The 14,032-nt window shown below is 31.6% G+C and overlaps 1 protein-coding gene across 2 annotated transcripts; it reads right to left on the reverse strand.

Annotated features, from left to right (window-relative positions):
• Positions 1–548: 548 nt before the first annotated feature.
• On the reverse strand, positions 549–6,294 carry SWAP70 (Pleckstrin homology (PH) domain-containing protein). 2 transcript variants are annotated; one of them, XM_007048894.3, is made up of 10 exons: positions 6,132–6,294; positions 5,926–6,042; positions 5,687–5,748; positions 5,507–5,590; positions 5,375–5,406; positions 5,177–5,258; positions 3,518–3,746; positions 2,421–2,648; positions 1,830–2,122; positions 549–1,147 (listed from the first exon to the last, which is right to left on the reverse strand). In XM_007048894.3, exons 1-10 carry the CDS (start codon positions 6,153–6,155, stop codon positions 790–792), a joined length of 1,509 nt encoding a protein of 502 aa, XP_007048956.3. In that variant the 5' UTR covers positions 6,156–6,294; the 3' UTR covers positions 549–789. The 2 variants fall into 2 exon arrangements, with proteins under 2 accessions (XP_007048956.3, XP_007048957.3); XM_007048895.3 differs by having other exon boundaries at positions 5,926–6,039; positions 6,132–6,287.
• Positions 6,295–14,032: the final 7,738 nt, after the last annotated feature.

Consider the following 14,032-nt stretch of genomic DNA (forward strand, 5'->3'; position numbering starts at 1 on the left):
TTTTTCTCCCAACAATCTTGACAGGGTCCTTGGTGCCCATCTTTTTGAATTCAAAATTCAAATTTTTAATTGATCTTTTGCTCAACCGTCCCCTCATACCCTGCAATCATCTGTTTACACATTGTTAATGAATGTTGATAAAAATATATATTTCCATCAAAAACTCCACTCACAATTTAAATGAAATTAATATTTATTTTTAACATGATGCCCTTTCACATATATATTTAAAGATCTTTATTTATTATTGTCAAATCCATCACATAAGAATACCAACTTACTTAAATCTTATAATTCCTTGAAATAGAACTTAACTAAAACATCCATATTGTATTTAGAAAGTTGGATTATATGAAATAATATCATAATATAAATCAAATATGAATTTGGTTGATTTATATAAACCAAATGAATTGATTTTCAAGAAGTCCAAACTGATTGATAGCAGGAGAAATGCCTGCTATGATTCCAATTCACTGCAGCAGAAAGCTCCGCTGCAAAAAACATTTCGCTACAACCATTTGGCCAGTCTTTCTAGATTCCTGTCAAATTTACAATCAAATACTTTATTTGAATGGCTCGCTCGTATTCAAACGCATTCAAAGTATAGTTACCATCCTCCAGGGAAAAGGAATGACATTGACATGCCAAAACAACCTAACTTAAATTATGGAACTGAGAGGATGCGGAAGAAAATGAAAATATATCAAGAATCTTTACATTTCTCTTGTAAGTAACCTTGAATTCCCTACAATTGAGTGCGTATATATATATATATGGAATACTTTCTCAAGGCTGGTGGAAAGAGTTCGCTCCTTGCTCATGGTGGGTATTTATTGCTGGGCTAACAACAGGTATATCAAGGCTGCTTCCCTCTGTCTCGGGGGCTATCTCTCTTACATCAGCTATTCTTGCCTCTGTTGCCTGAATATCACTCCATTCACCATTGCCAACCGGTTGGATATTAACTTGATCCACTGCCATGTGGACTACACTCTCCCCAGGTATTGGGACTGCTCTGGAAACACTAAGACAAGCTTTGTCTACGTTCTCTGACAAGTCAACATCCTTTGTCTCGGGTGGACAGTTATTGGTATTTGAGGACTCGGTCTTCTCCTCGCAAATTTGCTTCATGTCACTCTGTTGTCTGTGAATGAAAATAGACAACGCCCAAAGTAAGAATATTTATGACTCTAGTTTCAGTTCTACAGCTACTATACTGAACCAAGTTAAAGATTGTTCGAGTATAAATACAGCAGTAACAAGCCACATTAACCAGAAACAAGTCAGGACAAATCAAAATCAACAATTTACCTGACTAAATTATTGCATTAACCTGCACATTTTGAATTATTTTACAGAAGCTTCAAACACATCAAGAAAATGCCTTTATCAACCAAAAGGGGAGAAAAACAAAACAGTAGTTTCTGTTACCATATAGAAGAATTTAATCGACTCACTTTGCTCTCCTACCTATGATTTTGTCTTGATTTTATTTCTAGATTGGACAGGAGAGGGACAAGAAGTTGGATTTCACATTTTTTTCCTTTTTTGCATGCCAAAAAAAAAAATTAATTGTAGTAGATATCTATCCAAATATCCACCCCTGTGAAACGCATGAGGACTCTGTATTCTCAAGCATGATACTTAGGTTGGTATATTACCAAATTACTCTTGTCAACTATTTCTAGAACATTTTTTTTTTAACAAAAAACTTATGTTGTTTATGAAGTGCATGAATTTACAAGTAAAGCCACAGTTCTAAAGTTTTCAAACTAGGCACAAGCAGGATGAAAATTGTACTGAATTTAAAATATAAGATGTCAAACCTTTGGATATGTGCCTGTAACACATTGACATATGCTAGAAGATCTTGCTTTTCCTTCACCGCAGCTGCCTCTTTCTGTGTTGCTTCTTTTATTCTAGCTTCAGCATCTGCTTCTGCAATTCTCACCTTCTCTTCTGCTCTCACAACTGCTGCTTCTAATATCACAACATGCTCTCGAGCTTTTGCAAGCTCAGTACGCCACATATGTGCCTCCTGCATAGCAGAGTCTCTCTGCTTGATCAATTGATCTCTTTCTTTACTTAGGACCCCAAACTTTTCTTCTGACTCTCTCAGCTACAAACACAAATGAAAAAACTTCAAATAAACAATAATTACGACAATTAAAGCTTCTAAGCCAAAAATATACATAGGAATCATGAAGCTCCAACTGACAATGGTCAACACAATTAAGAGTGACTCCTCAGTAAAAAGCAGCATTCATGACACTAAGTGCATCAGATATGAAGAAGGAAGATGACGGGAAGAAAGACAAAACATATGATTACTGGATGACGGTTCTTCAAATTCATCACTCCATCACATCAACAGTCTATCAATAAGATTAGAGTAACACAATTAACTTTAGCCATACCTTTAATGCAAATGCTTCCCTTTGTTTTTCTGAATCTTTTGTTATGCGCTCAATTTCCGCACAAGCAATTCTCCTTTGTTCATCCATCATATGAGCTGCAGATGCTGCAGATTCAGCAGCCTCAGCAGTCTCAGAAAGTTTCTCTGCTATTTCTCTTATTGTTGAATCACGAGCACGGAGATCTCTGGCCAAATTCTGCAATTCCTCATCCTTGACTCTTAGTGTCTCCTGCAAGATTTAGGTACCACTCAGAAGACTGCATCTAGGTAGAATGAATGCTTTCATTGACCAAGCACTTACTGCTAAAAGGGCATAAGAAAAAACTAACACCATAATAAGGACACAAGCAGCCAAGTCAGAAAGCCTGCTTAACAGATGCAAACATGAAATAACACATTATATAAATTTAATGGTTGACCCAGGACGGGATCATCTCCTAGGTTCAGGTGGCCCAGACTGATATAAAGTTTTCTAAGGCATCAGTGAAGACAAACTAGTCATTACCATCTCTAGTTTACCCAACAGCCCCGCCCCCCCCCCCACCCATTTCTTTCTCTTTTTTTTCTTTACTTGCTATACCTCCCACAAAGGGAATAAGAAATGAATTGCAGATAAATCATGATTTTAATAGTTTGAATATGTCCCAGATAGGATAGGAAAGGACCAGCGTGGGGCAGTTTGGTGTTTCTAGACGGAAAGAACAAAAGCAAAGATAGACTAAAATCTCATGGTCATGCGATGAAATATTAAGGAGTTTATAGCTCAACATCATCCTCAATGTATGCTCTAAACTGAGAGGAAAGGATTCCAAATAACATTTTGAGGCAAATAGCAACTCCATGCTATATAGCAGGCATTCATGAGAGTCTACTAGATTGCTAAATTATTAAAGAATGGACAAAAAGTTCACTGTTTCAAGTACAAAATCATAATTTTACTCCAGCAACAATACAACATGTTAACATTTTAAGTATATTTTAATTAAGTTGTGAATAAGGCTCCTATCTTGAGGAAGTATAGGACATGTATGTTAAAGAAACTTAAAAGCACAACCCACAAGCGTAAGAGATTGAAAGAGGAAACCGCCCATAGCGTACCTTCATAATTGTAAGATCATCCATTGGACCGTCAGTGGGTCTATTTGTCACCAATCCTAAGGAATTTCTCAAAGAGATCTGCATTGCTGCTTCAATTTCTTTAGAACATTCTCTGGCTGTTGAATTGGCAGCAGCAACTACTGTTGCAACTGTACCTAATTTTGCAGAACCATTCCCACTTAAGGAATTGACAGCCTCTTTGTGGGCCTTTAGAACCAACTGCGTTGCACTAAGTTTTGGAACGGGAAAAAAAAACCAACAACAACATAAGGATATTATCAACCATAGATAAAATAATGAGGTGCGAAGAGAAGTCTTTAAATTATATGGTGCTCCACAGAGGTGAATACACTTTCCAGACTCACACGATAAGGTATCAGCCATCATCTTTTTAGACAATTTGAAAGACCGTAAGAGGGCTAGAAAATGCTTTTGCTTTTATTTGAATCTCATACCATTTCAGGCATTTCTGACATCTAAAGCACTATCAAGCAAAAAATGATAAATGCAAAAGGACACATGGAAGCTCTCTTATCAAGTTAGCAAGAATCAAGAGCCAGAAGCACAAGAAAACACCCTACCCCTCAAAAAATAAACAAAAGTAAGGAACCTAGAAATTAATTAAATTTAGCAAAAGATCAGCCTCCAACTTGTGACCTTTAAACCTTGAAATTGCTTCATGCAACAATAGGTAACAAGGCTGCTCCTTTCACTTCTAGAATATTATTTTCCAAAATTTTAAGGTTTGTCTTCTTTGGAAAGGACCAATGAAGGAAACAAGATTTTCACCTTGTACTCTCAATACCACAAGCTTGTGAAATTACAAATAAATTTGGTATATTTCTTATTATATTGATTATTTACATCTGTAGCACCAGATTGACCATTATATTCTCATAGCCAAACATCAAGACCAACCTCTATCAATTGATCAGAAGATTTTGACAGTTGATTCCAGACAAGCTTAAGGATGCACTTTACATGTCACAGATTGAAAGCCATCAAAAAATTTAGAAATAATGTAATGTGACCATGGAGTAAAATTATTTCCACATAAAACCACGATCTTATTCATCCACAAATAATCCTTTACTTCTTTAGGCCTAAATAAATCAAGCAATGTCTACAACGAAGCACATCCAAAAGTACTTTTCAAACAAACTCCAAAACCAAGTAAGAAAGGGAATGTAAGAAGGAAAAAGAATCAAGAGTAGGTCATTTAAATATGTTATTAAGATTTATTAGCATTCTCATCATTGATATGATTATTATTATTAGTTTGTTTCCATTTGCTGTAAATAATTCCCTTCTATGTGATTCTCTGCAAGTTCACATCCATAAAGTTGTTGAGCAATAGGAAGATCGATAATAATCTTGTAAATAACAAAGAACAGCTGTGAAATGGGATCAATTATGGTCAAAAAATTTGGAATGTCTGAGTAAGCTCAAATTGGGTTCTGCTAAGAGGAATCCATCACCTTAGTAGCTTAGCCTTTCTTAGAAAGCTCAAGCACTCACCATAGATCATCCACAAGTCATGGCACTATTATATTATGGACTTGATAAATCAAGATCAACAAATATATATATCACTTGTTGAAACAGAAAACTGAAGTAAAAAAGAGTGATAATGCAGCACATTGTCAAAAGTTAACTTACTGTAAAGTTGATACCCAAGCTCTAGTAGCACCAGGAGTCTCTGCACAAAGAAAGTAGTCCTTTTTCTGGGGAGTCCCAATATCTAAATGGTATAGTTAAGAAGCATGCAAGTTTAGTGACTGAACTTTTCCGCGTAACTTAACCAAAGAAAAAAAAGCAAAAACCTTTCAATTATTCTTTAAGAAATTATTCGGATACAGAAACAGCAGCCATCGTACTTTGGAAGTCCACTGAAGGGCATTAACAAAAGTTATGTTAGTAATAATTCCCGGCCAAACTCATAGCTAAGAATCAATCAAACCAGGAGGTGTGATAAGAAATTTGTCTTACTGAAAGTTAACAGGAGATACGGCAATGGTGCTGTTTTCATCAAATGTAATTATTCCCTTAACACCTGGCTCATTCCTTCTAGTCCTAAAACAACCAAAACAACAGAATTTCAAGTTTAATTTTCCATCTTTCAGAGAAGAAAAAAGGAAAACAAAGAATAATGCGTAGCAATATGCTCACTTGTATTCCATTTTCCCCGTTGTCGGGTCCAATATCACCCACCGTTCATTCCATTTCCTCAACTGTTAAACCAATATACAGTACATACACTGAATTACCAAATTGCTTGAAAATATTTTTAAAAAATCAAAAATTGATAAAAGCTATAACTGATAATAAAATCGAATTTTTAACTGAAATTATACTGTAAATGCTATAAAATTAAAGAGAGAGAGAGAGGAAGTAGGGGAAGATCGTACAGTCTCAGATCGCTTAAGAAGTGGACCTTGAAGCAAGTTCCTACCGGAGCCAGAGGCCAGCTGCCGTTTGATCTTTTCCAAACTGTTCTCCGTAGCATCCCTAACTCCTTGTTCCTTCTAAAATTAAACACACAAATAATTTTAAAAAAATCAATTCCGATTACTATAAATGGAGTGAAGAGAAGAAGAAGAAGAAAGGGGTTTACCGTAGAAGCACCATTGAAGGCCATGAGGAATCAAATCGAAGGGAAAAGCTTTAGCCTTCAGCACAAGGAAAACAAAATAAACGAAAGAAAATATTAATTCGGGGGAAATGTTGCGTTGGTTGGGTTTTTGTGTACTTGCGTGTGTTTGGTTTTTTTTTTTTTTATTTCAGTTGGGCTGTTAGGTTTGCTTCATAGACTAACAGTTGGAGTAATTTTTTTTTCGAAGCGCATTCTCCCATGTTGTTTCCATTTAACAAAGAAAAAGAATTCGTCTTCTTCACCAATTTGTACTATCTAATTTTTTTATTTTTGTTTTATTTTGATGAGAAAAACATTTAAGTGGATAATAGTATTAATTATTATGTTTATATGAAATATAAATTGAAATAACAATTACAAAAGAAAGAAAATAACTATGAAAATATTTAGAAGGGGTAACAAGATTTTATTGAAATGCATATTTACAAATAAAGTGAGGGCGCTCTTTGAATCATAATCTTAATTTAATTCAATTTAAAAGTTTAAATCAAATTACATTTTTTGCATTTGGTTTCTTAGGTTACTTGACTTGATTTAAACTTTTTAGATCATATCATAATAGATATTCATATATATATATATATATATATTCATAACACTCTCCTTGAATTATTCACACATATATTTATAACACTCTTTTTGAATTTTCATTATATTAAGAATATTCTTTGTTAAAACCTTACTAAAAAAAATTTCATGGAAAAAAAATTCGAGTAAAAAAAAAGAGTACATAATTCTTTTTAAGAATACGTTTTTAAAATATTGTCTCATTAAATACCTTATCAAAAAAAATTCAGTGAGAAAAACCTTGATGGAAGAAAAAAATACAATGCGTATTTTATTTTCCTAATTATTGCATTATTTAAGATCTTTAAAATTGTACATTCTAATTTTTGTATAACAACTTTTCAAATGTTGCAGTAGAAAAGTCTTTGATAATAAATTTGTTAAATTGTCATTTGAATGAATTTATTGAACACTAATATCACTCTTTCTTAGAGATCATAAGTGAATAAGAATTTTAATGAAATATGTTTTACCTTATTACCTTTAATGTATCCTTCCTTTAAGTGAGCTATGAAGTGGTATTATCCTCCTATAATGTTATTGGTATTCCCTTCTTAGTTGACAAGTCACATGTTTTTCGAAAATGTTAAGTTACGGATCTTAATCAAATACATTTACGACTCTATATGTGAATAAGTAACATGTTTAGAATCGAGTTTTATGTGATTTAGATAAATATTCTATATCTGCATAATTAATTAAATTTGATTTTGATACATTTATGTAATATAAGCCTATGTTCATTGTTCCTCAAAAATATTGAAATATATGTTTAATTCCATTCAAATGTCTTTGAGTTAGAAAATAATTATATCTTTCTAATAAATTTACAGCAATTAATATATCAAATCGTGAATTGCTTGCAAGACAGATTAGTATTCCAATTGCATTAGGATCTGGTACTTCAAGTACAAAAAGTTTTTCATCATCCTCATAAGATCGAATAAAGTCTTTTTTCACATCTAGTGGCCTTACAACAATTGGTGAATTTAATAGATATGATTTATCCATATATAATATATAATTTAATTGATGGACAAAAATTCTATTTATCAAGTGCTCAATCTGAAGATCCAAACAAAATTTTATTTTTTCAAGGTCTTTCGTCTCAAATTCTTTCTTTAAGTAATCCACGACTTTTGATAATTCTTCAAGAATTCCGATAATATTCAAGTTATCAGCAATTATTATAAATTCATATCCAAATCTCTTTATAAAAACATCTAGGTATTTAAGATCATTTTTATAACATTCTTTTAACAAATATTCACTGAGGCTCTTATACCACATGTGTCCGGATTACTTTAATCCGTAAAAAGACTTATTTTGTAAAACCCGACCCTATAAATACATGTCATGACATACATGCACTGAGTAGTATGTTATTATGCTAGGAAAAGCACCTAGGAATAAACGAAACTCGGTATTGTACCTAATGGTACACTTGAGTTGATTTAACCTCGAACTAGTTCAAATAGGAATTGTAGGATGAAATTTAATATTTTATAGTCCAGGAATGACTAAAAATGATTGTTCGAAGTTCGAGGGTTCATTTGGGGTAAAATTAGAAATTTTGATATTCAATGGCAAAATCGTTATTTTACCACCTAAGATAATAATTTGATCATGGAGTGAAATTTTTGATCAAGATTAACTATTTGGAGTATAATTTAATGATAGAAAGTGAAAAAGTTTAATTCTGGTGATTTTTGGAGTGTAGGGGCAAAATCGTAATTTTGCCACCCACGGACAAAATTTGAGATTTTGAGAGAATTTAGATCAAATTTGACAAATTGGAGAATGGTATGAGTATAAGGGATGAAAAATATGTCTATGGGCAATTTTTCAGTTTTTTGGGCAAAAATGTAATTTTTCACTTTTACGGGGGCAAAAGTGTAAATTTCAAAAATTACTCCACCGAGACTTTGGATGAGTCTGAGAATTTTATCTAAGCTATGAATATATGAGACAAGTGTATGGTGAAATTTTGGAAACAAATGGATGAAATTTTAAAAATGGGCCAATGGGAAAGTGACATGTGGCATTTTTAATGAAATAATATTATTTTAATGAAAAGTCAGCCCATTTAAACCCAAATTTTGAGTGCTGGCCGGCCATAAGGAAGAACAAGAGAGGAAATAGAGAGGAAAGGAAGAAAAAAAGAAAAACCAAAGAGAAACAAGAAAATTCAAAGGGAAATTCGCGGTTTTCGATCGTTTACGCGTCTAACGGTAAGATTTTTCGATTTTAGCTTGATTTCTACCTTTCCTATGCCTTTATTTCCATTTAGCATGCTTGAGGAGAGAGATCAAAAAGTGATATCAAGGGCTGGACGAAATTCTAGGGGAGAGAAATTGAAATTTTTAGGTTTTGATTTTTAGTTAAATTGATAGTTTTAGTTAGTTAAATGTGTTTAGAAATTAAATTGGGCAAGAAATCATTAAATTTTCACAATACCCACTCTTGGTTGAATGCTCAATGCTGTACAATGATGATGAATTGATTTTATTCTAAGGGAAATGAAGAGAAAATGATGAAAAACGATTAAACGTGATAGAAAAACAAAGTAGAAAATTAACCGAGTTAATGTCCCATTTTTGGCCGAATTTTTCAAGGAAGGGAGTGAGCTGATTTTGTTGTTTTTAGAAGGTTCTTGGCTGATATTTAATGGTTAGAAATGTTGGAGAGAGAATGGGATGATTTAGAGCTAAAATGGAGCGCGTTAGCAATTTATCGGGCAAAGTGCCAAAAATAAGTTAATAGCGCGTTTAAGCCGTTTTAGGCTATTGCATTTCATACCATGCATTAGTATAGGATTTAAGTTAATTATATAGTGATTTAGCATCAATGTGATGAATTGTGTAAATTTTTGTAATGTGTCTAGGAGGAGAGCCTTCCGGAAAAGGCAAAGATGTCGTACCCGACGAGTAGTGATCGGGGCGCTTAGAAAGCTTTTAGTTTGTACAAACGGTGAGTAAACTTATTATTATTGTAAATTATCTAGAGTTTATTTTTAAATGCCCTTTATGTATTTTATGAAATGAAAACGGGATTTTTGATGTTTTAGGAATAAATGTGATAAATAAAATATATTGTATTGATTATGAAATTGAGTAATTGGAGGCTGCAAACTGACTTGAAAAATATATATTTTCCTAGGAATGGCTTATGAGAAATGAGTATATGTGGCTATATTTTGTGAGTGCATTTGGGAAAGTTATGTAAGTTGATTTTACTATGCATGCTGGATAAATAAATAAAAGCCACGTTATACTGTCAAAATTTTATTAAAATTGGTGGGTTAGTCACTGCAGTGACGGGTTTTCGTGGACTGCCTATTAGAGGGGCACGGTAAACCCAGTTATATAGTTACTCCGGTTGTAGAGGCGAGGAGGGTAACTCTCAGGGTAGTATTAGAGCTCACTTCACGTCGAACCCCCACGTGAATGTGTAACTCGACCAACTCCAAGGAACGACTGGTTTTAAAAATAAAAATGTGTTTCACGTGTGAATATTTTAACACCCTTGACGGACTCGGTTAGATGCCTCGGCCAAGGTATCCCCGAGGATTAGTTTTGGCTTGAGCCTTGTTTTAATAAAAGACATAAGCCTTAACAATTGTTTTGGTAAATTACAAATATTTTATGGTTTAAGAAATAAATTGAAAACATTATGAAATTGGTTGAAATTTATTGTTTAAACTTGCCTCCATTTTACTCGCCTTTAGATATTTATGATAATGTCTGTTTACTCATTGGGATTGCAAAATCTCACCCAATTCCTTTCCACCTATTTCAGGTTCAGTATAGACTGTAGATAGCTGATCTCATCGAGGACTACCATTGGATCTGCATTTTCCAAATCGTAGGTTCACAGTCCTCTTTACTTTTGTTTATTCGGGGGCCCTCTTGTTATTGTAAATTAAATTAAATATTTTGGCTTACTGTATTTCAGTATGTATAAATTTATTTAGCTTTTACGCTATAAAAATTATTCACGTATAACTCTATAAATATTGTTTTATAAGAAAATAGAATATTTTTCTTAATATTTCTTTTATTTTCTTATTATATTCAAATAACCGTAATTTCGTTTTAAATGAAGATTTCAGACTTTTAAACTCATTTTGAATATGAATTATGTGTTTTGTACTTGTATATTACGTTTTAGCCAATTTCGAAATTTTTGAGAAAAAAATGACCAAAATACCCCTGTGTGGCGAAAATTTTATTTTGATTGTTTTTTATCTAAAATAGTATATATTCTCTAAAAACTCGATATTTAACAATGATTTCTCACAGGAAAGGAAATAAACTAATATGTAAGCCTTGTGGGGTTTCGGTTGGCATTCCAGATAATGAGTGTCAATCGGGACGTCACGACGATTGTCATGGGCCTGAGGGAGGTTCCGGGTCGTGACATATTTAATTTGTTCGAATAAATTTTTCAAAAATTTAAATTTTGTACTTCAGGCAACTTAAATCCTTCAAGGATTTTCATTTAAATATCGTTAAGTGAGCCAGACTAATTAGACACATTTGATCTTTTCATGTATTGCCAGATTAATTAAATATCGAAATGTAATTGAATCCACCACAGGAGAATATGCCTCTTCATAATCAATATCAAATCTTTGGGTAAAACCTTATGCGACAAGTCATACTTTATATCTCACAATCTCATTTTTCTCATTTTGTTTTTGTACAAATACTCATTTAGTTTTTGTACAAATACTCATTTAGTTTTCACTAGTTTTACATCATTTGTTATATGGACTATAAGCCCAAAAACTTCATATTTTGTAAGTGAACTCAATTCCACCTTGATGGCATCTTTCGACATTAGTCAATCATTTCTATGTCTATATTCTTCAATAGATGTAGATTCAAAATCCTTATTTTTTTAATAATATTGAGCGTTATATTATTATACAAAAATATAATCAATGTTTATTTAATTCTAGTTTCATCTTTTTCTATTATGACATAATTTATTGGGATCTTTTCATTTTCAATGATTTCAAGTACATGAATTTCTTTTGAAATTTTATCAATTATATCAAAGGTCTCTTCTAGAGTTTCTGTTTCCTTTTTTTTATCATCTTATATATTTGCTTTTTTTTTTCGAGGATTTTATTTTGGAAACCAATTGGTCTCTCAAGCTTCTGATGTGCCTTGTCCTATAGGGATATCAATTCTAATAATAGCTTTTGCGGTTGGTATATGGATTTAGTTATTTTCTTTAGGTTAGTGAATACGTTTGGCAACTAATTTGCTATATTTTGTAAATAATTATATTTTGAATTCCAAGTTCGCATTGATTTGTATGAAGATCAAAATTAAATAATAATAATAATAATAAATTCTAAGATATTTTCTTTTTCAGCTACTTATTTTCTCCCCTAATGTTGAAAAAATTGTTTCATCAAAATGACAATCGGTAAATCTTACTGTGAATAAATCTCCTTTTAAGGGTTCTAAGCATTCAATGATAAATGGAGATTCATATCCAACATATATTCTTAACCTTCTTTGAGAATCCACCTTTGTATATTGTGGTAGAGCAATTGGTACGTATACCTCATATTAAAAAATTCTGTGATTGAAAATATTTGGTTTATGACTATAAACTAATTATATAAGGAAGAATTTATAATAACTTGTAGGCTTGATGTGTACAAGTGCCGTTACATCCAAAATGACATGTCCCCACACAGAAATTGAGAGTTTAGATTTCATAAACATTAGTCATATAATCAATTAAAAGTATTTAATAAACAATTATGCTAAACGGTTTTATGTATGAACATGAGTAATAGGTTGTTCGATAGTTTTTTTTTTTTGAAAATTAGGTTATTCAATAGTTATTTCAATTAATATACAATATTCATAAAAGTTTACGATGCAAATTCACCAACATTGTAAAAACGAATAGTCTTTATTACATAATTAGGAATACGTGCTTGCAAATGAATGATTGTAAATGTTAAATTGTAAGCTAATAATGATCACATATGTGACCATCTAGTCGATACATCAATTAAAACTATAAAATATCTAAATAATTCACATGGTGGATGTATGAATTCACATATATTACTCTGAATATGTTCAAAAATGTAGGCGATTCTATCCCAACTTTAATTAGTGGTGGTCTTATAATTAATTTACCTTCAGAACAAGCAGCACATGAGAATTCATTAAATTGAAAAATCTTCTAATTTTTCAATAGATGACTACATGTATTTTCAATAATTTTTCGCATCATTATTGATATGGGATGGCGCAACTAGTCATGCCAAATATTAAAATCATAAGTAAACTTCTGGTTTACTATAACATGAGTTTCAATCATTTTATTTTTTTGTGTAGTACATTCTAAAGGACAAAGCGGATACTTTTTCAATACATACTTTTTACTTAAGATAATAGATGTAATTTAAAGGTATTCAGTGTCTCTTTCATTCGTTGTCTCAACATGAATCCATTTAGAAGAATATCTTTAAAAATTAATAAATTTCGTTGAGATTTAGTAGAAAATAATAAATCTTCTATTATTGACTTTGTTCCTCCAGATAGTAAAATATTGACTTTTTCAAAGCTTTCAATTAATCTTGTACTATCAAATATCATATTAACATTAGTTTATTCTATTGTCAAGTAGAAAAAATATTTCTTATCTTTAAATAAAGTGTGTATTGTAATAATGTTTGCTAGACATATATATATATATATATATATGTCATTCATCTTGGATCCAACAATATGAATATCAATATTTTTCTTCAATAAGATAAGATACATAATAAGAAACTTACAAATTAGCATAAAAGAATATTAAATGTATAATTTACTAATTAAACCACATAATAAAAACATATCATTTTATTATAATAAGAACATATAAAAATATCTTCATGATAAAGTTATACCAAAACATACCAACAAATTATTAAGAAGTTTCATTTTTAGATGTTTCCATTACCAATCAAATAATTAATTCTTCTTTTAAGATGGACAAGAAATTTTTCAATATTCTGATGAGTTATGCTAACTTGGCCATGGTTAAAATCATCTTAAACAAAATTTACTTCGATATTTTTTTCTTTTAGCATCAGTGATGCTTGATAAAGTTCAACAAAGTGTTTCGATGAACAATAGGTATATGACCAATGGCCTTTCACAAGACATTTTCTATATTCATTTTATTTCGTCTACTTTGATATTTTCTTATATCTCTTTACTATTTATCTATTCTTGGTGGTTAAAAGTATGCATCCACTCTTTGTGGGTTAA

Source organism: Theobroma cacao, chromosome 1 (assembly GCF_053813885.1).
Source record: "Theobroma cacao isolate CCN51 chromosome 1, ASM5381388v1, whole genome shotgun sequence".
In the NCBI taxonomy this organism is placed as follows: Eukaryota; Viridiplantae; Streptophyta; class Magnoliopsida; order Malvales; family Malvaceae; genus Theobroma; species Theobroma cacao.

Coding starts and splice junctions, on each gene's coding strand:
- SWAP70 (XM_007048894.3), bottom strand. CDS start 6,155: ATGGCCTTCAATGGTGCTTCTACG. Junction 5,591..5,686: donor ACGGGGAAAATGGAATACAA/GTGAGCATATTG, acceptor TGGTTGTTTTAG/GACTAGAAGGAATGAGCCAG. Junction 3,747..5,176: donor GCTTGGGTATCAACTTTACA/GTAAGTTAACTT, acceptor TCCAAAACTTAG/TGCAACGCAGTTGGTTCTAA.